The sequence below is a fragment of the Venustampulla echinocandica genome (genome assembly GCF_003357145.1).
Source record: "Venustampulla echinocandica strain BP 5553 chromosome Unknown scaffold_2, whole genome shotgun sequence".
Lineage (NCBI taxonomy): Eukaryota > Fungi > Ascomycota > Leotiomycetes > Helotiales > Pleuroascaceae > Venustampulla > Venustampulla echinocandica.
This window is the reverse complement of record NW_022474207.1, coordinates 676,847-703,071: the sequence shown is the minus strand read 5'-3', so window position 1 is coordinate 703,071 and position 26,225 is coordinate 676,847. Positions and strand designations below refer to the sequence as shown.

The window sequence follows — 26,225 nt, the reverse complement described above, 5'->3', positions numbered from 1 at the left end:
AAACCCCAGTTGAAAAACCGCCGTAATATCACACTCTATGCATGGCTGACTGATCCAATACAATGATTGACTATTTGGGCAGCGCGAAGAATAATCCTGGCGACTCAGACTGTGTGAGAGAGAGATACACACCGTAAAGGCTCGATTCGTGATATATGTAGACCGCTCATGTCTTAGACGCTCAACAGGATGAGAAGTACCAGTATGTCCATTCAAAGATCAAGGATCATTTCGGGGGATGAAGAGCTACTCATCACCAACTTCCGTCATGCAGCTAGGGCTGTAGTGACCGGGCCTGAGGGCATCGCTTGGTTGGCTGTCGGTGGCATCCTCAAAAATCGGGTCGTTGTGGAAGTCCTCGAGAGTATGAGTGAACTTGGCTAGTTGCTCCTTCTCATTCATAAGGCGACCGCGACGTCGAGCCATTTCGGCATTGCCTTCTAGGAGCTGCTGGCACTTGGCCTCCCCTAGTTGAAACTATGGTCAGTATATAATATTATAGTGAAGTAGGGTGTATTCTTACCGTTTCCAATGTCGATCGTAAGCCGCCTTTCTAAGAGGTAATCTGCGCCTTCCTTAATCTCATCGAACAGCGCTGCATTGATATTGGCACATATCAAATCGGTAAATCGCAGTCTTGCGGTAGTATAGTACCCGCGAATGTAGGCAGCGACATCCAATTCTCGTTCGAATTTGTCGGGGCCGAGTTGCTCGTTCGTCACCTTATTGCGCAAGTCCTCCTTATCAAGCCGGCTATTGGCCAACCGTGTCGACCCATCTATATAAGCATCCACCCGAACTCGGCGCCTTATAGCTCTTAGGTTTTCGAGGGCTTCAGCTTTATTGAGGATGAACGCACGGTCGTTAATCGTGAAGAGGGTGGACTTCTCAATCGCGTACATCTTCAGAGACCTCTCGCGTAGCACCTCTTCGTGGTAGGTAAGAAAGTCGTCCACAATCACCTTCGAGCGCCTGTATAGGTCGGTATCAAGATAGTGGTCAAGGACTCCGCTCAAAACTCTGTGGAACTCGGCCCTTAACATCGCAAAAGTACTATCAAGAAACGTCTTCAATGGATATTCCCAGGGAATTATGCTAACGAGGGCATAGTGTTCCTTGACCCGATGGCTGATCTCGTCGGGAACTCCAGGCCGGCCATGATTCTCGATACTCTCTCGGAGATCAGCGAGGGACATAGCCCCACGGCCAGAATCAAGATATCTTTGGTAAAATGGCCCAAAGTCTTCCATCTTCAATTTTTTGAAGGCAACGGAGAAGCCTCCATTTTGCCCATTGATGGCCGGAGTTCGAACAGGTCCACTGCCTTTTGGCACACCTTCATGTTTGATCGGGGTCGGTGTGGTGTTGATCCGCTGTCTCTTCGCAGAGGGTGACTCAACATATTGTGCTGGCCGCTTGCTCGATGGGACTGGAGTTCGGAAACTAACAGGGCTTCGGCTACCGCCATCGGAGTCATCGTCGATCGTAATAACTTCGGACACTTTGTCGGACGGGTGGTTGCATTGGCAGCCAGGCCGCATCACCTCTGTAGCTTTTTGAAATTGGTAGCAAAGTCGCTTCCAATCGCTGTGAAAAGTAGTCGAATACGCCGCGGAGGTTCCATTCCCATCGAGAAGGGTTCGAATCTCGCTACTAAATTTGATGAGCCGTTGACGGACCGTGTGTTGGACCTTCTCCGTGTCGAGCTTCGGGAGCAGCGACAACTCCTCATCGACCTTGGCCGTCCGTGCGCGGATCTCGTGTTCTATATCAGGGATGCTAGAGAATGTTAGTCGCTACTTAATAAGATGTAACCTTCTAGGAAGCATACCTTGACGAAATCAACTTCCCGAACTCTATTGAAAGATATTTTTGGATTGGAGAAGTCCCACATCGAGATCGGAATTGAGACCATTCACCTCCGTCCCTCCAAAGTCGATCAGTATTAAAAAAATCTTCTTCTTCCCTTCGCGCTTGTTCATGGTAATCCGGGCCCTTAAGACACCTGGAGGATGGTCCAGGCTGTTTTGTTACAAAATAACCCCTTGGAAGGACATATTTCTTTCCTCGCAGAATGTTGTCATAATCTATATGCTTGTTTTCCGCATGGACCCTGTCTGGCATAGTGAGAACCCCAATGCATCTGTCCTCTGCTTTGCATCGGGAGATAACAGCTTTTGTGCGCGACATGCCAGCATCATTTTGCATAGCCATGGCACAAATTATCAAAGCCCTCTCGTGCTTGATATATTTCATGGTCAGATTCTCAAAGACGTTGATCAGATATTCTTGGCTTTTCTCCTCAGCATTATTGAAAAGGCCGGGCAAGTCATAGAAAGAAAGTTCTGGTAGTCCTGGGCCGCAAATCTCAACCGCAATGACATTTGGAGAGAATCCCACTTGCTCTGTAAAGTCTGGGTTTGAGGTCCGCTCATAAGAATGTCGGCTGTGGCCAGTTGTGCCCGGAATGAACGAAGCGTAGTCGGCGTTAGGGTTACGGAGAGCAATCTGGGCCCACCGCAGGACCTCTTCTAGCTCCGACTTCTCTTGGATCGCCTTGAACGATCTAACCAACATTCCCTCTTCGCGCTCCGCCCAGTGCGGAAACTTTGCCCTAGGTCTCTTCACAGGATCATAATTGTACGATTCATGCAAAGATACCTCGCAGCTCCACGTAGCCGCATCAGAGGTCTTTATGTTGGTCGGACAGCGAGTACACATCGAGTCCCCTTTGGGAAGATTGATCTCGGCAATTGCTGACATTAACGAAGATTTCCCGGCACTCTGATCTCCAACCAAGACAAGCTCGGGAAGATGTGTGTCGATGTCCTTTAGGCCGATCCGGCGCAACTCTTCCATCATATCAATAAGGCGTTTTACATGCTTTCCCACGGCCTCCAAACCAGTCTGCTCGGACGTAGTGGTTGCCATTGTATCGGTTCGTGGGGGTGGTGGAGCTCGGGAGGACCGAAGTGAAACTAACGCGATTGTAAGTATAAAAGATGAGATTTGGGTGACTGGAAGGTGAAAATCTTACCTCCCTCTGACCGGCGATACTGCTCCGACGTGTTGCTGAAGAAGCTACTATCTGCAGTCGGCAAGCCGTTTTGAAATCCGAATGACGGACCGTGAAAGTTGTTGTCTTGTAGACTGTCAGGTAGAAGTCCAACTTCTTCGACCTCCTCTTGTTTTGGGGTAACTGTGCCAGCAGTTGTCATCGACTGCGAGGGCGTCGGAAGCCCACCAAGACCTATAGTGGGCTGGCGCTTGAGCCTCATCCCCATGTCAGAATCCATATTCAGTGAATTTCCGAGGGGTCTTCACCTCTTATGGAGGCGACGACTCAACTTGAGAGCTTAAATTAGCATCTGAAAGAATATTCACAGGGTCGATCTAAAGTTGCCTTTAGAGCTGGAAGGAGGCTGTGTATACTAAACGTACCCTCGAGTTGCTTGAAGAATCTGATACCGACTCTGAGCTTCAAGGCGTGGTAACGGGCCAAAGAAAGAAGCCGAAGCAGCAGATCGCAAGGCCCCCCGAGCAAGTCGAGAATCGAATATTCTCAGATACAAATGCGGCAAGTGGGAGATATGTTACAAAGTAAAAGCGATAAGGGGTGGAGTGTTTGCAGGGTAAAGTGTGTTGAGGTGGTTGAGAAGGTTGAGGAGGTCAAGGCTAGCAAGAAGTGGCTTTTATAGACAAGAACCACAAGCGAAGAGAGCGCAAAGTGAACGAGAAAGAGTGAATTCGGCTCGAATTCACTTTTCAGCTTTGTTTCTAAAGTGCATGTGCGGGTTCAGTTAAGACGAAGGCACGATTGGGAGACGGAAGCAGATGGAAGTGAGAGTGAGAGTGAGAGGAGAGGCTCGATCAACCAAAAACTCGAGAATCATCCGTGGGATATAGAGGGGTAGGGGACGGAGAAGATTTCTGTCCTGAGAGCCTGACCTCAACTTTATACTTGCCAACAGAGCCGAGACCTCCTGGGCTTTCGTGTATCTTTTGTCGCGTCTCCCTCGAGATATCAAGCTGACGGCCACCGTGTCGCGAGCACAGAATGCGAGGTTTAAAGTGGGTGCATACATGGCGCATGGCAAACGCAAGAGACAATCTCCAATCAATCCAGTCCAGTCCTGAGCTGGGATCATGATCTCTCAATGGCGAGGAGGGGAAAATCAGCCATGATCGGCGTTGTTCTCGCAGGTGTTAGATCAGAGCACAAGCGAAGATAGCGTTTGGCGGGCCTCAACACCAAAACAACATCTAAAAGTGTGCACTTAAGCAAACACAACGAGGATATCGGTGAGCGCCTGAAAATGTGACACAGCTTGCATAAGAGGCACGGTAGGTTCCCGGGAACATTTGTTCCGGGCGTGAGCAGATTTGCACACCTCGACATCCCCATTCACGGCATTCACAGCCATTTTGTATGTGAAAGTTCGAGATCTCTTCGTGAAGTCGTGAATCGCTTCACAAACACGCCCTTTCAACCACAGGATGAAGGGCCTTGGCCACCATGCTGACCCTGGCCTCTTTGCAAATCAATTGCCGCACCTCCTGTTACAGGACAATCTCGCTGCCACGGGTTCCACAACAGCTGGGGGGCCGCGTCGAGTACCAATTCCACCCTTGGGTCTTTGATTGCTGATGCTGGTGGGGAAGGCCACAGAGTCAAAAGTAAAAGTCCATGGATAATCCGTCATTGCCGGCCATAGCCAGTCCCAGTCTCGGGATTGCAAACCAGGGACGTGGCATCATTGCTCACCCTCCGACCGACACCGTCAATTAGATTGTGGCAGCGTGATTCTGATGTGGAAGTCGTCAACTGCTCAAGAGGAGTCCAACGATGCTCCAACGATCTGTTTACGGAGTAATACAGAGTTAATATCGCCCTAGCAGCCTAAGGCGCCTTCATGCTACGACACCGCCTATTTCTGCCGTAAACATCCATGTACGACGTATTTCCCAACAACAGCAGTCTCGAGCTGGGAAAATAACTTTCATCTTGAAAAGGACGTGTAAGAGTGCGATAGTGCTGCCATTGTCAGGCTATTATTAGTGGTTATCTTCTTTGGTTTTACAAGGTCTAGACTCTAAAGAAACAAAAATTGATAGTATTACACAGCAATGAACAGGTCGCCACGCTATATTGTCCCCGCGGGCGGTGAGACTCCCCTGAATTTGGCGCTAAAACTGACGCTGGTCCACTGGTGCTTCGTGTCATTTATTGCTTTATGTTCAAGTCAAAGGCAACCCAGATAGGATCCCAGCCGAATACCCCATCTGCATTCACATTCCCATCCAAACAAGATCCAACATGTCTCTTCACGTCCCTCATAGAGAAAAGGCAAACGGCGCACAGGGTGGAACAAAGGCAGTCATCCTAGTATGTCCGGGCTAGACACCTTCCGCGTCTCATAAGGGCACATATTGACCAGCGACCCAATAGGTTGGCGGACCATCCAGAGGAACACGCTTCCGGCCATTGTCTCTCGACCTGCCCAAGGTAGGTTCACTAAATGTCCATTCCTAGCTTCAAACCGCATTGCGCCCTAACACACTTCGTATCTTAGCCTCTCTTCGAAGTCGCAGGCCATCCCATCGTCTGGCACTGTCTCACCGCCATCGCAAAGGTCCCCCACATTCAAGAAGTATGCATGATCGGATACTATGACGAATCTATCTTCCGCGACTTCATCAAAGATGCCTCGAAGGAGTTTCCCAAGATTAAGATCGTATATCTGCGCGAATACCAAGCTCTAGGCACAGCTGGAGGACTCTACCACTTCCGTGATGCCATTCTCAAGGGCCGGCCAGAACGATTCTTCGTCCTCAATGCGGATGTGTGCTGTTCATTCCCCTTGAATGACATGCTGAAGCTATTTGAGAGCAAAGATGCAGAAGCTGTCCTTCTAGGTACCCGGGTGAGCGAGGACGCCGCCACCAATTTTGGATGTATCGTTTCAGACGCCCACTCAAGCCGAGTCCTCCACTACGTCGAGAAGCCCGAATCCCACATCTCCAACCTCATTAACTGCGGCGTCTACCTCTTCTCCACCGAATGCATCTTCCCCGCCATCCGCAGCGCGATCAAGAAGCGTACCGAACGTCCCCGCCTCGTCTCATACCCCTCTTCCGAAAACCTCGAATCCTCCTATATGCAAGACGATGACGAAGAAAAGTCAAACGAAGTACTACGACTGGAGCAGGACATCTTGAGCGATTTGGCAGATAGCAAGCAGTTCTTTGTCTACGAGACTAAGGATTTCTGGAGACAGATCAAGACCGCCAGTTCAGCCATACCCGCGAACGCCTTGTATCTCCAGAAAGCTTTACAGTCCGGGTCGGACGAACTTGCTAAGCCATCTGCCAACATCCTCCCACCTGTGTTCATCCACCCAACTGCGCAGGTCGATCCCACGGCGAAGTTGGGCCCGAATGTCTCCATCGGGCCACGAGCTGTCATTGGAGCCGGTGTTAGAGTCAAAGAGTCGATTGTGCTAGAAGATGCAGAGATCAAGCACGATGCGTGCGTGCTATACTCTATAATTGGCTGGAGCAGCAGAGTTGGTGCCTGGGCTCGTGTGGAGGGAAGCCCTACACCGGTCAATAGTCACTCCACGACTATCATCAAAAATGGGGTCAAGGTCCAGAGCATCACTATTCTAGGTAAAGAGTGTGGTGTCGGAGACGAAGTTCGGGTGCAGAACTGCGTGTGTCTACCATTCAAGGAGTTAAAGAGGGTACGTTTTTCGTCTTACCTGCCGCAAACATATACTAATGAGCATAGGATGTGTCGAATGAGGTTATCATGTAATTGATTCTCCCATCTCGTTTTAGAAGTGTTCTTGGGGGAGCGGTACCGAATCAACTAATAGCCCCATTCTTTCCTTCCTAGCATCGTATAGGCACATTCTGGCTTTCATGATACAACCAAAAAGCAAGCTCTGGAAATAGAATTTGTTGAACCTCGCAACTCGTGCAAATTCCCTCAACCAAACAGGCATCATACAGCGTACTTGTAATTCGTGAACACGACCCAACTCGATATTGGGACGACTCGAGATATTACCCTTGCTTATTGAACCCCTTAGTAAGGACGCATATTTTGCCGAGGCTTATGAAGCGCCAACAAGACTTTGATTACATTTCGGGTTTATGTTTTACTATTTGTACCATGTTATTATCCTCTTTGTTTTAGAAGGTTTCAACTACTCCACACGAACGTTCTATCCCAAGTGTCAACGCCGAATTTGGCCATCTGCAAGCAGCGTTTTGTTGTAACTAAAATATAATATGGCCATATTTCTATTAAAACCCATGTTAGCGTACAAATCCAACGTCTAACAGTCCAATGCATAGCTCAGACGTCTATCTTTCCCAACTACGCCCACTTCCCCAATACGCTCATAACCACCAACCCGGCTATCAACGCGATCATAGCGATTCCTGTCCTCAAAGGCTTCGCATCCATTAATCCTCCATGCAACCAATCACCCGCCCACATCTCAACCAACCCCACCCAAGCCAAGATGCCCGCACTAAGCGCATCCAGCGTTCCTATCGCAATGATCGTTGATGGATCATTACCATTGAAGCGGCCTAAGACTCCGATTCCAATCGCCATACCAAGCGGTGTGGTAAGCGCGTATGTGATGGCCATAGCAAGTTTAGTAGTGAAAGAGACGGGCTTGGAGGCCGGTGAGGCACCGGTGGCTTGGCTTTGGGCTGCGGTGGAAGGAAGCGCAGCAATGCAGGTTCCGAGAGCGATGCCTTCGAACACTTGGTGGAAGAGGATGACGATGAAGAGTGTGATGAAAAAAGAGTCGCCTGCAACGACAAGGGTAAGACCTATCACTATAATGAACCAATAGTTAGAGCGGTTCAATAACAAGAAGGCGTGGTTGACTCACGTATACTGTGGAAAATAATTCCAGATTCTAGGACAAGTACGCTAACTGTTTCAGAGCCCATGCGGTGGTGGTGTTTTCGAAGCGTTGTTGGCTCGTGAGGGCAACTTGGCCGTATATCCGTGTCATCACTTGCTTCTCCAGGGGCTGGTTGCGCTTTAGGATCTGAAGAATCCGACTCAAGTAGTCCTGATGAGACTTGAGCCTTCCTCCAGTGGGCAAGACGATGTCCGAGATATTCGACTAGGAAGGAGATGAATAGGCCACCTAGGAAGATGGCGGCTGTCGTTGACTCATACTCTAATGTTCCGAGGCAGGAATTTGAAAACATGAGAAATGCGTGGGTGAAAAGCTGCGTTGGGTTAAAACCAAACATAGGAGATAAGGTTCATGAAGCCTTACGTGGATAAAAGCTGTGGAGATAATTACTCCAGTCCCAAATTGCTTCAAAGCCACGAAGACTATGTTCTCGGATGAGAAGCTTGAGAAGGAGGTGATGAAGATTGGGATTGATACTCCTAAAAATTGTGAGAACAGAACGGATTCGGTTGTATCAAGCGGTCTTACCGAGGAAGCTCGTAACAAGTATCACAAAGAGAAGTCCGATTCGTAGTTTAACATTGTACTCTCGTCCTTTACGATCACAGGAACCTTCTGTTCCGGATTCGCTCTGACCTTCGCCCACGCAGTGTCTGTATTGGCATTAGCTAGACCCTAGAATCTAATGGCAAGAGAAGGAGAGGTACTAACTCAACCCCGGCATGGAAATGGCAGTTTTCGCCACTGCTCGTTGATGATGCTTGCACTCCAGTCACTGTCCCTGAGGCTTGTTGTTCTGTGGTATCTGTCGATGCGCCTTCAACAGCAAATTGACTTTCGTTGCCATCTGGATCGAAACACCACCTAGCACTGTAAGTATACTTTAAAACAAGAGTTTGTACAAAATTCAACATACAGGTCACTGGAGTGAGAATGACAGCCGGTGTACTGTGCTGGAAGTGCTCCGGTCGCCGTTGGAGTAGTTAGAAGTTGATATTCTTCTGTCCCCGCCATGCAATATCTAGGAAAGTTAGTGGGCGGCGCTCCGATAGGAGCTTTTGAAGGCATCAATCAATACTAACTGAACAGTGCCATGCATATGACATCCAGTCAGAGCAGTGACTGGGCTTGCTGATGATGATGCTTCCGCTGGGATTCTCTTGACCCTCGTTGGAACGGGGTGCTCAGTCAGTGAATAGCCTTCAACAAGAGAGGCTTCCAAAATAGCCGAAAGGCCGCCAATATACAGGAGCTTTTGAAGAAACATATTGATCTCGTGGTATTGGATGTACAGAGGCTGTTCTCAGGAAGGCGTCCTTCCAGATTATAGGGGTCCGTCAATGAAAGTATACAAATTATATTTTTCTAAATGAACAGAAACGAGCACACAGGAGCTCAAAGGGCAACATATCTCTTTTCTAGTTACACGGGCAGCGGTGTCCATGTGGAAGGACCCTCGGCGAACCTCGGTAGATTGGTTTGTCCCCAGCACATTATTCAAAGCGGGCATCATAGCGGCCACTCACTGGTGCACCTTCTGTATCTCGCGTTGCCAAGTTGTCAATAAGCTTGGCCAGAGGAATGGTGCTCAGAGTTTTATGGAGCTGATCCTGGAGCACGATGACGCCTACGAGCACGATGCACGGAAGCCGGCGAGAGATGATGGCCAAGACGGCTGAATATCGTAGGCATCGCATCCCAAAGCCGCCACGAGCAGGATAGCAAAGAGGTTGGCCTATCATCTGCTTACTGTTTCCCTAAGTTGTGCGCAAGAAGCGGCTTCAACAATATTATGTCGGGCAAGGAAGGAAGAGTGGGCGGGTAGAGACGTAAACAAATACCTTGATGGGTAAATACCTGGATGGGGCCAAGATAAAGAGAAAACCCCCACGACCGCCTTTTAGCAACTTCTGCAAGCCAAAACCTTGGAATTCCTAAACAACACGAGAGTCATGAGCGGATGTTTACAAAGTATGGCTAATTCAGGGAACTGCCCGGGTGCCTTTTGCGAGTCCAACAGCAAAACAATTCAAGCGCTGACCTTGGCAAGGACGGTGGCTTCCACGCAATAGAGGTATGGTGCATATAGACATTTCTTGCGGGCGCGAGCAAATTTCTTTTTTGTTGGTATTAGAGGTCAATAACTCTAGTTTGAATTATGTCCACACCACTATGGACCTTGAAGTTTTGAAAGGTGGGCATAGGACCTCAACAACTACGCCGCTGTTGCAGTATGATAGCTGCCAACCCCCATTCCTTCATACAATGTGCCAAGGTCTATTTAGCTTTAGTACCTGAAAGCATCTCATATTGGGTAATGCAGTTAGTGACAATGCGAGGGTTATTATTGCTCATCAAGTCCATGACAAGGGGCAAGCGACGGATCCACAACCCAGGCAATAGGGGTGAGGGCAACCTAATGCCTACGTCTATATATTTAAACCTCCCTCGCATGCTTTACTCATTGCTCTCATCTTTACCTCACTCTACGTCCTGTCACTATCGAATCCAGTTGCTCAACCGCTACTCTATCTTGTACCAATATCAAAATGAAGTCGACATTCGCCCTCGCTGCTTTGGCGTGCTCTCTCTTCCCCTCTGCCATTCTCGGTCAAGCAGACCCGGGCCCATCGCCCACAAACTCTTATGGCTGTGCCCCTCACAACGATCACTGGTTCGTGCCCGAGTTCTCATCTCTCCCCTACTACCATCCAGTCCAAGCCCCTTCGAAGCCTTATATCAAACTAACCTCCCAACTCTCCACCAGGCATTGTTCGGGTGCCATAACTCCCACGGCAGCCATCACACCGACAGTTTCCCCAAGTGCACCAGCTTCTGCCATCACCTCCGCAGCGGCAACTACGGCCGCTCATGATGATCATGATGACCATGATGACCACGACGACCATGACCATGACGAGAGCTCCAACACTGCAACTGGAACAGGCTCTGCCACACAAAGCGTAATAGCGGCTCCCAGCCCCACTGAGTCAACGGGTTGTGTCCAACATAACGATCACTGGCATTGCTCTGGTGCCAAAAGCACCTCTGGCACGGGGGGAGCAGCAAGCTCATTGACAAGTGCTGCTGCCACTGCCAGTGGTGCTATCAACAGTACGGGTGTAGCTTCGGCAACGCCCTCGAGTGTTGAGGCTAATGGTGCCGCTGCCCGGGGTGCTGGCGTTGGTGTCCTCGGAAGTTTCTTGATGGTTATTGTGCCATTGGCCATTTAAATGGAGGGGTAACTGGGAACGATAAACCTCAGTCCGGAATCGTAATACTCAAACGACGAAGGAAGGGATTGAAAAGACACTTATGGCTTGGTTGGAAACGGAAATGGAAATGTATTCTTCTTCTATTCTACAGGTGAGACGCGGGACTTGTTTAATAAAATTAGTTATCGAGATTTAGAAGGAAAGGCAAACTATAACGTGACTTGAAACTTTCAGCTAGTTGCGGTATAGAAATAGAACATTACGTGGAAATTAGCAGCCTTTCAACCCATATTCGAGTATCATAGCACAGAAACAGAACATTGTGCAAGTTAGTTACATATCAGACCCCTATTCGAGAATTTTTATTAATTGACGACGATGTTCAAAAATAACCATACCAGCAAAACATCCTTTTATATATATATAAATAAATGAACTCCGTATTTTATGCTTGATAAAAACGAGCGTCAAGCTTTGTTTTATTTTATCTTTGTAAGTATACGCCTCAAGGGGCAATAAATAACAATATTTCCGAGTCATCATCAAACATAGCCAAAATGGCAACATCATGCCATCGTTATTTCATTACCCATAATATCCGATGCCCAACTTCTTGATCATAAAGATTGAACGGTGCAAGGCTACATGCACCACAGCTTCCCGAACTACACGGAGCTGATCAAACCCCGGAATCGTCTTGGAAGTGAGTCGTGTTCTCAAAGTCCCAATGATTGAGAGGGTTTGACACCCAATGGTCCCATTTACTGCACATTCTGGTCATTTTCCTCTTGTCACCAGGCGCATAGGACTTATCGATCAGTCGCTTGTTCTCGAGAATCTGCATCGCGAGGCCGGATGATGCGTGGAATGCGATGTGGCAGTGTATGATCCAAGGGCCTATGAAGTATAAGTCTTAGTAAAAAACAAAATCTCTATTTATGTATAGGCTAGAGATGGGGGAGCTTGCCTGGATTATCAGCCTTGAAGGCGATGATGAGATACCCGTATGCTGGCAATAGGGCCACGTCGCGGCGAGGTGGGTTATCGCATTTGACCCGCTCGTCTGAGCAATCAAGAGTAAAGTTATGCTTGTCGTCCTCCCAAGAAGTGGTTGACTGCCTCAGAAGAGCGAAGTCATGCCCGTGGAGATGCATTGGATGAGCCGCAGGTACAAACATACGCTCCCCGCCCTCAGAAGGGATGCCATACGGAGCAGTGATGAGGAGCCAGATCCAATGGTCTTCCCCATCGTCCGGCGTGTCCACCGTAACCACATCGGTATATCGCGGCCAGGTTTCACGCTCGAGCGATAAGATCGTTGGATCGCTGAAGTTGATCCGGAATGGGTCCAGGTGCATGTCCCATCGCAGCTGCGACGCTGATTAGCCTCTGTGCTTGGACGAGTCGATTGTCTACTTACCAAACGCTTGTCAGGCACATAGGGCACTCCTGACGAGTTTTTCAAAGAGACCTGAAACTCTGTCTTCGTTAAGTCTAGCAGATGCGTTAGTATTAAGAGAAGAGCTCTAGGCAGTGGGCAGTGTGCAGACCGTTATTAGCTGGATTTCCAACTCTCCATTTCTTCCACGGGATAATTTCTTCGTAAGGCTCATCGGCACACTGTATGTCAAAGAGAAAGGGTGTGCTCAGTGGATCTTTGTCGCTGTCAGGCTTAGTTGTGTTATATCGCAAAATACCCATTTTTTCGTCGGGCCCGCAAGCAAACTTCGAACATTGTCTCGCCGGTATGGTCCTGATCCAGTAATTGTTATGCCTCGCGGGATTTCTGGGTTTGGCATGGACGATGACATGGTAGCGTTGACCTGGGAGCGGATGAGTATACATGATAAACGGGGGGAAATCTACGGGATTTACGTACCAATACCAATCCGGAGTTTCTCTCTATAGTATGGCACGATGGGAACGAAGTCAGTTTCAACAACCTGGAGGAGATGTTCGTCAATTGAGAAGATAAATGTCGTGTCCACAGCGGTATTTATTAGAATCAGCAAGTATTTCTTTCCCTAGAAGAATCGTGAGAATATAGCTAAAGACCATTCCCCTGGGAGCTAAATATACCTCTTCAAATGTCATGTTGAATTTTTCTGGTCGATCTGGTCCCGACCCGTATTGACCTTCGAAGCAAGAGGTTAGCACTGCCTTCTTGAGATATCGATACCCTTCTAATTAGTAGACCTGCTACATACCGTTGCCGTTTAGAAGGATGTTTGTCATTTTAGGAGCAGCACCAGTTTCTAACATGATTGGCCAATCCTAAATATCTCGAGATTTTAGCAACTGGGGTATAAAGCGTACCAGAAGATACAAGGGAGGGTACTTGCCTCGAAGACTGAACGGTGGTTCCAATCGGTCATCAGAATAGGCTCGAGAGCTCCTTCAAGGTCATATTGGGCAGTCGTAGGGCCGTAAATTGTCATAGGTCCAAGCATTCCATCGCCGTACTGTAGCGAGTAGTGACTATGATACCAACTGCTGCCATATTGCAGAGCACGGAACTTGTAGGTAAAGGTGTCTCCAGGAGCGATGGGGCATTGCGTGATGCCATTGACACCATCCATATGGGGAGTATTAAGCTGTCTAATTCCATGAAAATGAACCGATGTTCCGTTGTACTGAAGCTTATTGGTGACGGTCACCTCTGCGATTAAGTCAGCCAGGCAAATGACATGGTAAAAAGTACTTGCTCACCGATTGTGTCCCCCCAACAAGCCTCTATAGTGCATGTTAAAATATCAATTATTGCTAACCTGATTCAGTGTACTCACGAATCCAAGGCCCAGGATATTGTCGGTTGAAAACCTTGCCATGCTCCATGGTAACTCCGTCAGGGGACAGTGGCATTTCCCCAATATCTAATTCAAACTAGAAAGAGAATTAGCATTTGTAAGTGTGTTTATTGAGCTCCAACGTCAAGGAAGTAGAACTCTTACCCTCCGCGTTATCCCCAACGGAACCTCTTTAGGGTTCTCGTAATCTGAATTGATATCGAATTTCCGGCGTCCATCATGGGATTTGATCCAGCAGTGCTTGTCATTTTCGTGGCATTTTCTGTAGCCCCGCATTCTTGGGTACTCGCAGATAAATCCCTCCCCAGTTCGTGGATCCCTTGGGGCCTCAAACATCAATGGTTCAGAACCAATGTTGTCAACATGGGAGACGACATTGCTAGTATGACCTTGGCCCAAGGGAAGCTGGTCCTGGACTGTGTTGCCGCTCAGTAATTCAAAGACGTACGACAGGCATGTCCACAGCGAGTCGACCTTCATGATGGAAATAGTTAACCTCAAAATGCAGCGGGGAAGACTGATTCAATTACTTGAAGAAATAAATCGGTCAGATGCTACTTTAGGAGATCAAGCATCTGAGATAGCCGGCTCTAGGAAGTGTATATATACTCCACGCTTCTCCTCTAACCAGTCTAAGTTCCACTTGAGAGCAAGCTAATATTGAGGGTCTTAGGTTTCTAAAACCTTTGAGTCAGAACCTAACATATAGTAGAAGGGGCAATAAATCTTTCCTGGTATGTGGCTAGAGCGTACTAAGACTACAGAGATTTTCAAAGCTGCAAGATACTAAAGCCTGCTGCTTGACCTGAGACTTGCATCTCCTCCGAACCAGCCATGGAGATCAAACTGTACAACATCGAGTTCAAAGCGACTCGAGGCCCACAGGGAACTACCCCGCACGGCAACGGATAACGGTTTAAGTGGTCTAGTTTCTTATGGGAGCTGATCTCATAACGCCTTTGTCGAGTGGTTACCACACAGCTGGCTGAAAGTCCTACAGTAGACAAAAGCATGCTCGGGGGACGAGGCGGGAATTGAGTTTGGCATTACTAAGGTACATAATCGACCCACATTGAAGTGACAGGCGTGCATCTCTGCTGCAAAGAATATAATACTAGTTTAAGATAGCACAGAATACGAGATAAAAAGATGGGCATGATCGCCAGAGTGGGAAAGCCAACGGTGCTGTGCACATGTAATAACGCTTGTATTACGAAAGGGGTTGCTGCTTGCAATTTTTGAGTATCTTATCAAGCCACTTTGTGATTGTTGGAAGAGCTCAAGCCATTAGATAATGTTAAGATTAAAGATTATCAGATAACACTCAAGCCTCGATTCCCACACACTCCGTAATCTCCAATGCATCCTCCATGCCGCTAGGTTCGAAGCTCTTCACAAATCGACTCTTGTACTGCAGATTGGGATTACCCGGGTCATCAGTTGCTGGGGCTGCTTCTGTCTTTGCCTTCTTCTCAGCCACAGTTGCCCTCACCCATTCAGCATAAGGAGGATTGCCAGGAAGGATCATATTGTCCGCCACTAGAACGGTGCCAGCTCCGACCAAACCCAGGCGCTCACACAGCTTAAGATCAGCAGTGTAGCTCGGCTTGTGATGATCAAAGAACATCATTCCTAATGGTGACCCTCCGTCTTGAAGCAACTGTTCGTCCACTAATCTCTGGATCCCTTCGGCTCCAGTCCCGACTATGACCCGAACTGTATCTCTGAGACCAGCCAAGTCTACGAGAGCAGTTGCAACAGCCGCAAAAAGTGGGTTCTTCTCAACACTGTAATAGTGCTTGCCGCCGGCTGCTTTCATGGCGCTGCTGAACATGATGGCAGAGTAACCAATGTACCCACCCAGCTCAAGAATTGTGGTTGGCTTGTGCTGGGCGATGACTGAAGTGACAAGATGCCCCTTGCTCTCACCAATGTTTATCAGCCCCGTGACGGTTTGGGCGAAGGTGTCAATGGCGGCAAGGATCTTCGTGGGATTGCCACGTAACTCAGGCAATGACGGATGGTTATACATGTATTCGAGAAGAGCAACCTCTCGGCCATCGCCAAACTAACCCCGCATTAGCCATATTTCATTGTAGCAGCACCTACAGAGTGAAGCCACCCAATCATGTCAAGGGGTGGAAAAGGGGAAGGGGAGCCACTAACATATTTGCCATTCACTTCCCATTCCTTGTACGCCTTTGAAGGGTCGAACAACCCGTTTGCTGGTGAGGTAGTAGCAGTCATGGTTTGTGCAACAATGGCAGACGGCTCAATCGCTCTCCGGTGATGCAGGTGATGGGTTGATCTGTCGATTGGGAGGAGGTGATTCGCTGTATGTAATTCGATCGTATAGGCTCAACAGAGGGGGCCGTATCTAATGAGGGCAAACATATAGGAAAATAACAGCAATTTAAGAGACATAAGTAGGCCAACGGCTGGTGTCGTTGCCGTTGAAAGACAGTTGAGTGGATGCCATCAAACAGAGTAGCTTCATTTCGGGGCTACACGGTAGCAGCCGCAGCTGTTGAAGATCTCCAGCCAGCCACCCGGACAACGGGTTACAAGGCGGCCACGTCTAGTGTGAATGATTGATCCTCTGCAGGCGGCTGAGAGAAAAGCCTCGCAGAAGGCGGACGCTTCAATTACGCACCCGCACCACCCCGGCGCGCGCATCTGCACCGTCGATCTGCTGCGAGATATCACTCCGAGGCTGCGGCCAAGCTCGCTGCCGCCCTGGCGGTGAGTCCCCATATCAGCCAAAACATTGGCACTGGTCCATTACGATTGTAATATTCTCCGTAAAGACTACCTGGGTACTTAAAAAGTGGCTTTTGTTATTGCTGAAAAGGGAGAAAGAAGTTAAGGGCGATAAGACGACCATGCACATGACAGGCCTCCAGAACATATGTATTACTTGCGTAAATTTTCTATGGAATCTATGCACAAACTCTAATTAATACTAGGTACGCTAGGCTTTGTACAAACCGATCAATAGGGAGACAGATAAATATTAGCACTTTTATAGGGCCTTTTTGGCACTTCCAAACACCGTGACTCAATTGCCACCACGCTTATTTCTTCCACGACTGAGTTGCCCTTCACGCATGATGAGGCTTGCAGCAAAGGCGAGGGAGCCACATACTAAAGCGAACACTAGATACGTCAGGTTAGATCAGGTCCGGTTGGATATTTATGGGAGTGAGTGACATACGCCAAACCTTGACCAAACTCTCTGTATAGGCCCCAAGTACCAAGTCCCTGACTCTGCCCGAAAGCCGACTGATATTATCAAAATTCGACATGACATCTCGTACAATCTAAAGGCGCATTAGGAATGGCCACATAGACAGACAACAAAAACGTAAAGCCATTTCGCCTAGAGGGAGATTTAACTGACCTGACGTCGGTTCGGCAAGTCTTTGAGATTTTCAAGCAGAGTTCGTTGCACAGATGCTTGAACCAATAGCGATGCAAAACTAACCCCAATGAGACTCCCGAGGTTTAGACTCAAATAGAATCCGGAAGTCGACACGGCAACTTCCGAGGGGTCTAGTCTGGCTGTAAGGGCAATGAATGCCGCAGATAAAGAGACTCCGAATCCCAACCCGACCGGGAATCCGTATAGGCACTCCAGCCACCCAGTCGAACCACGCCATCGTAAAAAGATGGCGAAAAAGCTTGCATTCGACAAAGTGAGGGAAACCCAAATTACAAGCCGATACAATCCAGTCCTAATGGAGCGTTAGTATAGAAGTCAAAATAGACCGCTCACGACATACCACTTAATGACGAAGCCGCTAATCAATCCGCCGATAATAGTACCAAGAGTAATAAGGAGAAGTCGGACGGCAACATTTGTGTTCGAAGACCCTTGGGTGACGCGGAAATAAAGCGGGACAGAGGTGTAAAACTATGAGACTTGCATCAGAGATTGTTCACTATGGTAAGGATGAAGGGTGTACAGACAGCCATTTGTGCAGCAGTTTGCAGAAACTGAATTGCATATGAAGAGAATACATTACGTTTTACCATTAGTCGTAAAGGTAGGATAGGCTCTTTAGCCCAAAACGCCTCTACAGCAATGAATACCGCAATGAATGCAATCCATGTCCCACCAGGAATGGCAGCGTGCAGGGGTTGGAAGTTGCCAAAATTTCTCTGAATTTGGTCGAGAAAGAGAAGCAGGGAGCAGTTTGCGAGGCCAAGGCTAATGGCTCCTGAGAAATCAATTCTTCTGAACTTTGAGCGCGGTGGTGTTTCCTGTGTATCCTCGGTTTGGTGCGGCAGGGGAAATGTCATTTTCCACCAGATGAAGACAAGACTCAGAATGTTGAGGGGGGTCTGGTAAAGCAGAGCCCTAAAACCATTAGCAAAGAAAAGGACAGTCGAGGATAGGCACCTTACCATCGCCAGTTTGCATTATCCGCAATGAACCCGCCTAATGACGGACCAATAGCTCGACCGGTTTGATTGATTGCATAGACCAAACTTCTCCACACTGCAACATCTCGCATAGGAACAAGGTCTAAGAGGAGAGTTAGAGAACTTAGTAGTAACAAATATTCTCCGCAGGTACGCTTACCAACAATCAAAGTTGAAACAAGGACGGTTATGCCAGCGTTACCAAATCCAGCAATAGCCCTTCCTAGCAAAACACTGTAGAAGGAGAAGCCGATGCCACTGCTAGGATGTTAGATTGCGCAGAATGAAAATAGATATGCAGCTATTTTAGGACCGCAATTCCCCAAGGATTTTGCACTCACGCTAATAGCCCGCCCGTACAGTAGCAGCAATATGCAACGAGGAGAAGTGGCTTTCGGCCATAGATATCGCTCAGTTTGCCAAACTACACGTTTCATCAGCATCCAAACATCGTTCAAAGTCGTTCAACAGGATCAGAGATCGTATAATACCAATGGTTGTGCAATAATTACGCCAACGAGGTAGCTAGTTATGATCCAACTTGCGGAGGGTAGGGCGTTGAGATCAGATGCGATTTGTTGGAATATTGCAAGCAGGATAGCGCTATCTGAATTAACTAGAAAGACGCCTGTAGAGAACTTGGTAAGTATCTTAAGAGTGGTGACTGTTAGGAAGAACGTACCTAGCAAAAGGGCAAGGCCTTCTTTCCACCGGAATTGGCGGTCTGGTTCGATGGTCGCGGCGGAAGACCTTGTTTCCTCACGGCTATCTCCATCGTAGTGGCCGTTCAAGCCATGAGGAGCAGAGGTACTGGAATAAGATCCCGAAACCTTGCCCAGAAGTCGAGTATGCTCGTCAACCATATCCGCTGTAGCCTCCCGCAGCGTCATAATGGCAAGATAGATGCAAAGGAGGGTGGGGGACGAGAATAGGAGATGCAGGTCACTCAAGGAAGGAAGCCCGCATGCTCTTACAATTTTTGGCTGTCAATATAATAGCCTTGGACACCCCACGACGGCGTCATCATCGGCCCAACAATGGTCAATGTCGGTGATCGGATGGAGGCGATTTGGTGAGCGGGAAAAAAACAAAACCCCGCATTGCGGTGCACTGTATATCACTTCAAGCTATAGCACCAATGATAAACATGAGTCGGCCATACAAATGGCACGTCCGAGAAAATGTTCGACGATAGGCGCAATGTACGAGGCACCTCGTTAATCGGGGCATCTCGGGGCTACCGCCGTGTACAATTGGCTTCGTCATGTACCTATCGCTATGTCGATCCCGGTGGATATTCCGATCTTTGGCCGCCTTAAGGGGGGCGATCGTTCTAGATCCGGGTGCGGTAAATTCGGGCTCAGCAGCGGAGTCGTCAGTGGCGCTGCTGAAACCACATTTCCTTCATAGAACCTCATTTGTGCCAGCTGTGAAAAAATCTAGAAGTGGTACGGACTATCTAAGTAAAATATTATGAGACATTGTAGAATGAGTAAGACTTTACCTGATTGTAACACGAATTATTTTAGCTTAACAAATGGTAAAATTAATCTTATGGCGTTATCGATGTGGCGTTTTAATAACCTTGCGCTGTACGCATACAACGCAAGAGAATATTAATCAAAAGACATAGCTAACAAGCATCATTCTTAGCTCTCCTGCAATATCCATGTACGGAATACTACATACCTCCTAGCCAGTTCTCATCTACAGCTAGTATTCGTGGTGTCAAACGCCCGATCTGCTTCATGCCGCGTCGGCAATGCCTTGGGAAGATACCAAGTGTGCCGATAATAGATCAGCTCCAAGTTTCTGGAAATTGGGATTTCCACGCGAGAACATTATGCAAGGGCTTCATGATTTCGATTGGGTTATCTCAAGTGGCGGTGAAAACGTTCTCGCAAGCAATGCGCGTTTCGAGAGTACAGCTTCCACTTCTCGATTTAGGAAGGACTTAATTTCGACGTCTCTTTGCACTTTAGAAGGTAGGAACGTCGATCACGGTGCCGCAGGAGTCCAAACTAGCATGTCCCCGACGTCCCGAAACATCAAATTGCCATGGCTTGCAGCGTAGAGTATCCAAATCTCAAGAGTATAAGAATGAGCTTGTTCCACTTCACATGCTGTGTAAATTCAGCATTGCAATCTCAAGCTATCTTGCCGCAAAAATGACTACTCTCACTCAGATAAATCAACACGGAGTCTTAGGTATTCCGAGCCAGAAGAGCTGCAATGGCTTCATCGATAGCTACCACAAGTCCCCGATAGTGACGACACGCGAAATTTATACACACCGCTCTTCGAACGGGCACGAAGCTCAGTTACTGGAAACCCCTGTGATAACTGGCGAAGCCCATTTGGATAGCCAGAGCTTTCAAAAGGCTCTGCTTGCTTCAGACCAAAGAGTACTTGACATCCGAAGCAAGGGTTCTTGCCCTTTGGACTTGCATGCAAAGACCCTAGAGGGCCTTTCACAGCCATCTGGATCCAAATTTTTGCCGTCGCTACTTCTCTGGGACAACAAGGGGCAGGGCCTCTATGGTGATATCCTTGAGACGAAGCACTACTATCCGTACCGTGTAGAAAATGAGCTTTTGGAACAACAAATCCACGACATTGGCAAAAAGGTTGCATCCACTGGCTGCGAGGTGCTTCTTGAACTTGGTGCCGGCAACATGCAAAAGACAACGCTCCTACTGAACGCCATTGACGCTCATGGAATACAACTTACCTACTACGCTCTAGACGTAGACCACGCCGAACTTGAGTCTTCGCTTTCAGGGTTGGAAGCCAGGACCAATCTCCAAAATATCAAGCTACGGGGTTTGTTGGGGACTTACGAGGATGGCGCCAATTGGCTGTCGACCGCGCAGGAAGTGAGAAACAAGCGCAAAACTTTGGTCTGGCTGGGAAACAGCATTGCAAACTTCACGCCCCATGAAGCTAGCGAGCTACTTGGGTCTTTCACGAAGTTGCAAGCCGGCCAGAGCCTGCCAGGCTTCGTTCTTGGTATTGATGGGTGCCAAGACAAGTCGATGATCGAGTGCGCCTATGACACCCCGGGAGGACAATCAAGACGGTGGATTAAGTATATCTTAGAAGCCGCCAGAAACCACTTGGGCCCGGAAGCAGCCGAGCTTCTTGATGATGACAATTGGAGGGTTGAAGGTGGATGGGATGCTCAGAATCTCCGATTTGAGAACTATCTTTCGGCTGCGATTCCAATTGCCTGCACCATCGGAGATACTAGAATTTCCATCAAACGCGGAGAGAGAGTGCACATATTGCGCAGCGGGAAATGGAGCAAGAGTGACGTTGGCAGCATCTGTGCCAAACAAAGCCTGGACATTGCTGAGTGGTGGAATGGCTTAGAAGTTGACTACGGTAAGTTCTATCAAATGTGCGATACTGAACAAAGCTCACATTGTATGGTTCAAGGTATTTACTGGCTGCAGCCGACCCGAGTATAGTCTATAGCGAGGGGCGTCCTCCGGGTTTGGAGCTGCAATTGAGGCGCAATTCATTTCGAGTTCAGCGGCAGAAAAGTTTAGTCCCCTTTGACCTAAACGGGCTCTGCGCTTTCCTATCTTCTGCTTTCCACACAATTAGATCTAGTCTAGAGGGCTGGGAATAGGTAGACCAACACAACATGTTTCCGCACTATTGCGCAAGCAAGCCATAAAATTAGCGCCGATGCTACTGCGGCCGCCGATGGATGAAGCAATCTAGGCATGCTTCAAGCGGTTGAGCTGAGAGAATTGAGTTGCTTGTGCGACGCAGCTTCGAGACACGTTGCCACGAAGCGCAGCTGCCCCAATGAGACCCCAATCCTCTATAAAATCATTTTCAGTAGTGTGGCCTGACACGGGCCGTGTTCATGTCGTGCTTCGGCACCCTATGATCCTTCTCCTTCTTTTGATAGGGCATTATGATGGCCGTCCAGACACGACAATGAGACGCTGCGGTAGCATGACGTCGGTCAAGGGTTTGGTGATGGAGCTTTTCGTTGGCGCTGGGGTTTGGAAGTCCGATTGTTGTTTTTGCGAATGTCGAATTATTACATAAGCAATGCACTCGCTTATTAGGCAGGGTATATACCCCTATTATGCCAAAGAAAGTTCTTTTAACAACCGCAGATAATTTCCGAAGAGTAATCTTGTCCTAAAGGCTTCAGCGCGTGTAGACGGAAACACTCCTAAATAATTCAAGGCGTTAGCGGAAATAGCGAGCATTTTTACGGGAAACCTGACAGCCATCTATGATAGCCATACAGGATTGGCCAGCGCGATAGTACTCGAGTGCGGAGTAGTGATGTTATAAAAACTATGTATATGTATAATCCAGGGCCAGTCTCAGTAGCCCCTAAGGCTTTCCATTTTGTTCAGGCTGTGTGCAAATGATCCTTGGAATCTGTTGCCGTGCTTGGCACGGGAGAGGAGCGGGAGCTGGCCGGGTGGCCCCTCCCGTTCCGCGTCTAATGCAGGTCTATGCGTTTCTAAAGTCGGAAGATATGGCTCAAGGCTCAAGAGTAACACCGGGGCAGAAACCGGCATAGTGGAATCAGTGAAAGCAGATTGGCAAGCTGGGGAAGCGAACCGAGAAATCAAGTGCAGTTGGGATCTGTTGATCCCTGTTCGGGCTTGCTATGTACAGCAGGCAGGTATGTTTCTTTCTTGCGTTTGTTTTCGTTGCATCAATGTGCGACTTCGGTAAGATTTGCAGAGATGCCAGCGCATTTTCTACGAAGCAGCATATATGCATTTGCATGCATTTTTAACTGCAGTATTACGACGATCCCCAATACTTAGAGATTGTTCAGCCAGCCTTCTATCCCCAGTACCAGCAGATCATTCCCTGTGTCGATCGAATTAATTCGGTAGGAGAAAGGGCCGCAAATAATGACAGTGATTGGGATCCCTGAACTCTCAATGCCGAAATGCGTCGGTACAACTGACCGCCTCGTTCGACCATGAGTTTACCTACGAATCAATTTTTATAATGAATTATCCAGCTGCACCTCGTTGAGCTCTGCACTATTCCATTTCCAGATAAAATATCCGTTTGGGGCATCGATTTTGCGTTATGCCGGCCATTAACAGAGGCTGAGAGAAAGTTAAGATGTGCTGTGCACTTGCTTTTGCTATGAGAAAGCATATAACGTCTCTACATGTGGTCTCAAAAATACCCCTCTGTAGCTCCTGGGCCTTGTTTCCAGGCACCTGCTCTGTTTGGAAACTATCCAACTCCGGATGGTAAGATTCTAGCATGGCAACTTCCGTGTCACTTATTTGTGCTCGTTGAGCATTTGAAGAGTTTCAACCAAACGTTTGGAGTCAATAACATCGGCCATGGCTCCGTCTGTTTCATCCCATGTAGACGTCCTTATCGTTGGAGCGGGACCTGCTGGGTAAGTGTGCAGTTACGGTTTTCTCTCTTCATGATATTTCGTCCTATTTTCGCCGCAAAGCTCATCGGTAACTGATTTATTTAGACTGGCTTTGGCCAATTGGTTTCGTTCCTCCAATATATCGGTCCGCCTTCTCGATAAGAAACCTGGCCCGACTCCACGGGGGCAAGCGGAAGGTCTCAAAAGCACTACTGTTGAGATATTCGAGTCGCTTGGGATTGGGCACCAAGTATGGGCAGAGGCATGGAGGTTAGAAGAGATTGCCATCTGGGGGCCAGATAGCACAGGAGGAGATGCAACAACTAGCATAGGTATCAAGAGAGAGCAGGTCATACAAGATCAAGTCCCTGAACTTGGGAAAACTAGAGAAGTCATGCTCCAGCAATGTAGGTCGACCTATCGACTTACAGTTGTATCTGATATTTTTTCAGTATTCGTTGCCATCAAGTGGTTGCTTTTGATATCATAAGGCTTATCATTTCACGTAGCACGAGTTGAGCATCATATGCTTGAGAATCTGTCCGCAAGCCCAAACATCGAAATGCAATTTCAAAAGAGACCCACAAGCCTCAATATAGATGAGAGTATATTCGATGATCAGGATGCGTTTCCTTTAACTGTCACCGTGACAACAAACACAGATAGGGTAGGCATAAATGGAGTTGCAGCAGATGTGAGACGTCCGTGACCCCGCTTTGATGGTATAGCTAACATTTTCAGTGCTCGAATGGAGATCTAGGTACCGAAGAGATCCATGCCAAGTATATGGTAGGCTGTGATGGAGCTCATAGCTGGACACGGGACCGGCTAGGTGTAAAGTTGGAGGGAGATTTGACAGACTCTGTGTTTGGTTGGTTGCTCCCAACTCTCGTGACTTTCCATACTTACGGTCTATAGGTGTTGTGGATATAGTTCCCAAATCCAACTTTCCAGATATTCGGAAGGTCTGCTATCTGCGAGCCTCTACAGGGACCATCCTTCTCGTGCCTCGGTCAAACAAAGAGGTTCGTTTGTACGTTCCAGTGGAGAGCGGCGGTGCTCTTTCTAATCCAAAGGACTTGACTTTTGAGCGAATCATGGATGCAGTACGCAAGATTATTGCTCCATATACACTAGAGGTTGGCTCATGCAAATGGTGGTCCGCTTACCGTGTTGGGCAGCGTGTCGGTGATCAATTCTCTATTCATAATCGTGTGTTCCTTGCGGGTGATGCTGTCCGTATGTCGTTTTGAGCTCCTCCACTACCCAATTTGGACCGTGACGATTGACATTATTCAGACACCCATTCCCCAAAAGCCGGTCAAGGTATGAACACCAGCATTCAAGATGCCTTCAACCTTGGTTGGAAACTTCGTCTGGTCCTAAATGGCCATGCATCACCATCCATTCTTTCGACCTATGAGTCCGAGCGACTGCCTGTGGCACAAGATCTCATCGCCTTCGACCGTGGATACCTAAAGCTCTTCTCCGCACCATCCGCATCATTTGAAAGCGAATTCCTACGTGCAATGAAGTTCACGACCGGTCTCTCGATCCGTTACCCACCATCTCCAATCGTCCAGCTCCCAAGTAGTAGCAACAACCAAGAACCCGCGCAGCCCCTAGGGCCTAGCTTACTGAAGGCAGATGTGGTGTCCGGCAAGCGCCTACCTGACTTCCAGGTCGTCTGCCAGGCTGACGGCATCACAACACGCATTCATCCACGCCTCCATGCAAGCGGTGCCTTCAGGATCATCGCATTCGCAGGCAATCTCGCTCAGCCTGCTCTGCTCGCCCAGCTTCAGCACCTTGGGTCCTGGCTTAGCGATTGTGAAGAGGGGCTAGGCAGACTTACCGCCGGCGGTGCTCAGGCGAGAGTAGAGGTGCTGGTTGTGCACTGCGCAGCAAGAGAGCAGGTGGAGCTTATGGAGCTTCATGAGGTGTTTCGGCCGTGGAGCGATGACGAGGGATGGGATTACTGGCGGGTGTATGCAGATGAGAATAGCGCTCATGAGGGACATGGCAGGGTCTACGACAAGCTTGAGCTTGACAGAGAAAAGGGGTGCGTTGTAGTTGTGAGGCCTGATAACTACATTAGTGCTGTGATCGGAATGGAGGATTTCGGAAGCATGAAAAGATACTTCTCCAAGGTAGAGAGTGGCAGCTGCATGTAATGAGCATGAACGTGGAGATCATAACTACCATTATATTCGTTTCTACCTATCTAAGAGCCATATATACACCGTTAGTTTTAGTTCCTACTAAATGGTAACGTACATGATAGCAATGATCCCTTTTATAATATCTTTGATGGATTTTCTTTAGTTGCTTGCCATTTGATCCGCCCTTGGGTATCATTCATGTGAGTGAGCTTTGATTGCAATAGTCCACGTCTAGCACCTCTCAGTAATAATAATGAAGGCAAAGGAAACACTGTGGTCCT

General features: G+C 48.3%; 9 protein-coding genes across 9 annotated transcripts; 4 read left to right on the top strand and 5 right to left on the bottom strand.

The window, feature by feature from the left end:
• Positions 1 to 246: 246 nt before the first annotated feature.
• BP5553_04577 (uncharacterized protein) lies at positions 247 to 3,296 on the bottom strand (the record flags this gene model as incomplete). Its single annotated transcript, XM_032013200.1, has 4 exons — positions 247 to 467; positions 524 to 1,779; positions 1,832 to 2,978; positions 3,038 to 3,296. The coding sequence occupies 4 exons, from the start codon at positions 3,294 to 3,296 to the stop codon at positions 247 to 249; spliced, it is 2,883 nt and encodes a 960-aa protein (XP_031869800.1).
• Positions 3,297 to 5,317: 2,021 nt separating this feature from the next.
• Positions 5,318 to 6,817, top strand: BP5553_04576 (uncharacterized protein; the record flags this gene model as incomplete). The annotated part of the gene is made up of 4 exons (XM_032013199.1): positions 5,318 to 5,386; positions 5,450 to 5,506; positions 5,574 to 6,743; positions 6,791 to 6,817. The coding sequence occupies 4 exons, from the start codon at positions 5,318 to 5,320 to the stop codon at positions 6,815 to 6,817; spliced, it is 1,323 nt and encodes a 440-aa protein (XP_031869799.1).
• A 567-nt stretch (positions 6,818 to 7,384) lies between these two features.
• Positions 7,385 to 9,216, bottom strand: BP5553_04575 (uncharacterized protein; the record flags this gene model as incomplete). Its single annotated transcript, XM_032013198.1, has 7 exons — positions 7,385 to 7,857; positions 7,914 to 8,262; positions 8,313 to 8,428; positions 8,478 to 8,602; positions 8,661 to 8,813; positions 8,866 to 8,970; positions 9,032 to 9,216. 7 exons carry the CDS (start codon positions 9,214 to 9,216, stop codon positions 7,385 to 7,387), a joined length of 1,506 nt encoding a protein of 501 aa, XP_031869798.1.
• Positions 9,217 to 10,498: 1,282 nt separating this feature from the next.
• On the top strand, positions 10,499 to 11,182 carry BP5553_04574 (uncharacterized protein; the record flags this gene model as incomplete). The annotated part of the gene is made up of 1 exon (XM_032013197.1): positions 10,499 to 11,182. One exon carries the CDS (start codon positions 10,499 to 10,501, stop codon positions 11,180 to 11,182), a length of 684 nt encoding a protein of 227 aa, XP_031869797.1.
• Positions 11,183 to 12,111: 929 nt separating this feature from the next.
• BP5553_04573 (uncharacterized protein) lies at positions 12,112 to 14,451 on the bottom strand (the record flags this gene model as incomplete). The annotated part of the gene is made up of 10 exons (XM_032013196.1): positions 12,112 to 12,534; positions 12,585 to 12,658; positions 12,715 to 12,987; positions 13,044 to 13,188; positions 13,244 to 13,299; positions 13,372 to 13,419; positions 13,503 to 13,823; positions 13,874 to 13,897; positions 13,951 to 14,047; positions 14,116 to 14,451. 10 exons carry the CDS (start codon positions 14,449 to 14,451, stop codon positions 12,112 to 12,114), a joined length of 1,797 nt encoding a protein of 598 aa, XP_031869796.1.
• An 844-nt stretch (positions 14,452 to 15,295) lies between these two features.
• Positions 15,296 to 16,218, bottom strand: BP5553_04572 (S-adenosyl-L-methionine-dependent methyltransferase; the record flags this gene model as incomplete). Its single annotated transcript, XM_032013195.1, has 2 exons — positions 15,296 to 16,039; positions 16,138 to 16,218. The coding sequence occupies 2 exons, from the start codon at positions 16,216 to 16,218 to the stop codon at positions 15,296 to 15,298; spliced, it is 825 nt and encodes a 274-aa protein (XP_031869795.1).
• Positions 16,219 to 17,029: 811 nt separating this feature from the next.
• Positions 17,030 to 19,286, bottom strand: BP5553_04571 (uncharacterized protein; the record flags this gene model as incomplete). The annotated part of the gene is made up of 10 exons (XM_032013194.1): positions 17,030 to 17,127; positions 17,186 to 17,291; positions 17,372 to 17,705; positions 17,754 to 17,884; positions 17,941 to 18,331; positions 18,379 to 18,499; positions 18,557 to 18,654; positions 18,738 to 18,820; positions 18,888 to 19,024; positions 19,079 to 19,286. 10 exons carry the CDS (start codon positions 19,284 to 19,286, stop codon positions 17,030 to 17,032), a joined length of 1,707 nt encoding a protein of 568 aa, XP_031869794.1.
• A 1,278-nt stretch (positions 19,287 to 20,564) lies between these two features.
• Positions 20,565 to 21,866, top strand: BP5553_04570 (Uncharacterized protein; the record flags this gene model as incomplete). Its single annotated transcript, XM_032013193.1, has 2 exons — positions 20,565 to 21,780; positions 21,862 to 21,866. The coding sequence occupies 2 exons, from the start codon at positions 20,565 to 20,567 to the stop codon at positions 21,864 to 21,866; spliced, it is 1,221 nt and encodes a 406-aa protein (XP_031869793.1).
• Positions 21,867 to 23,744: 1,878 nt separating this feature from the next.
• BP5553_04569 (Uncharacterized protein) lies at positions 23,745 to 25,956 on the top strand (the record flags this gene model as incomplete). The annotated part of the gene is made up of 6 exons (XM_032013192.1): positions 23,745 to 23,803; positions 23,888 to 24,189; positions 24,292 to 24,476; positions 24,524 to 24,653; positions 24,701 to 25,021; positions 25,082 to 25,956. 6 exons carry the CDS (start codon positions 23,745 to 23,747, stop codon positions 25,954 to 25,956), a joined length of 1,872 nt encoding a protein of 623 aa, XP_031869792.1.
• Positions 25,957 to 26,225: the final 269 nt, after the last annotated feature.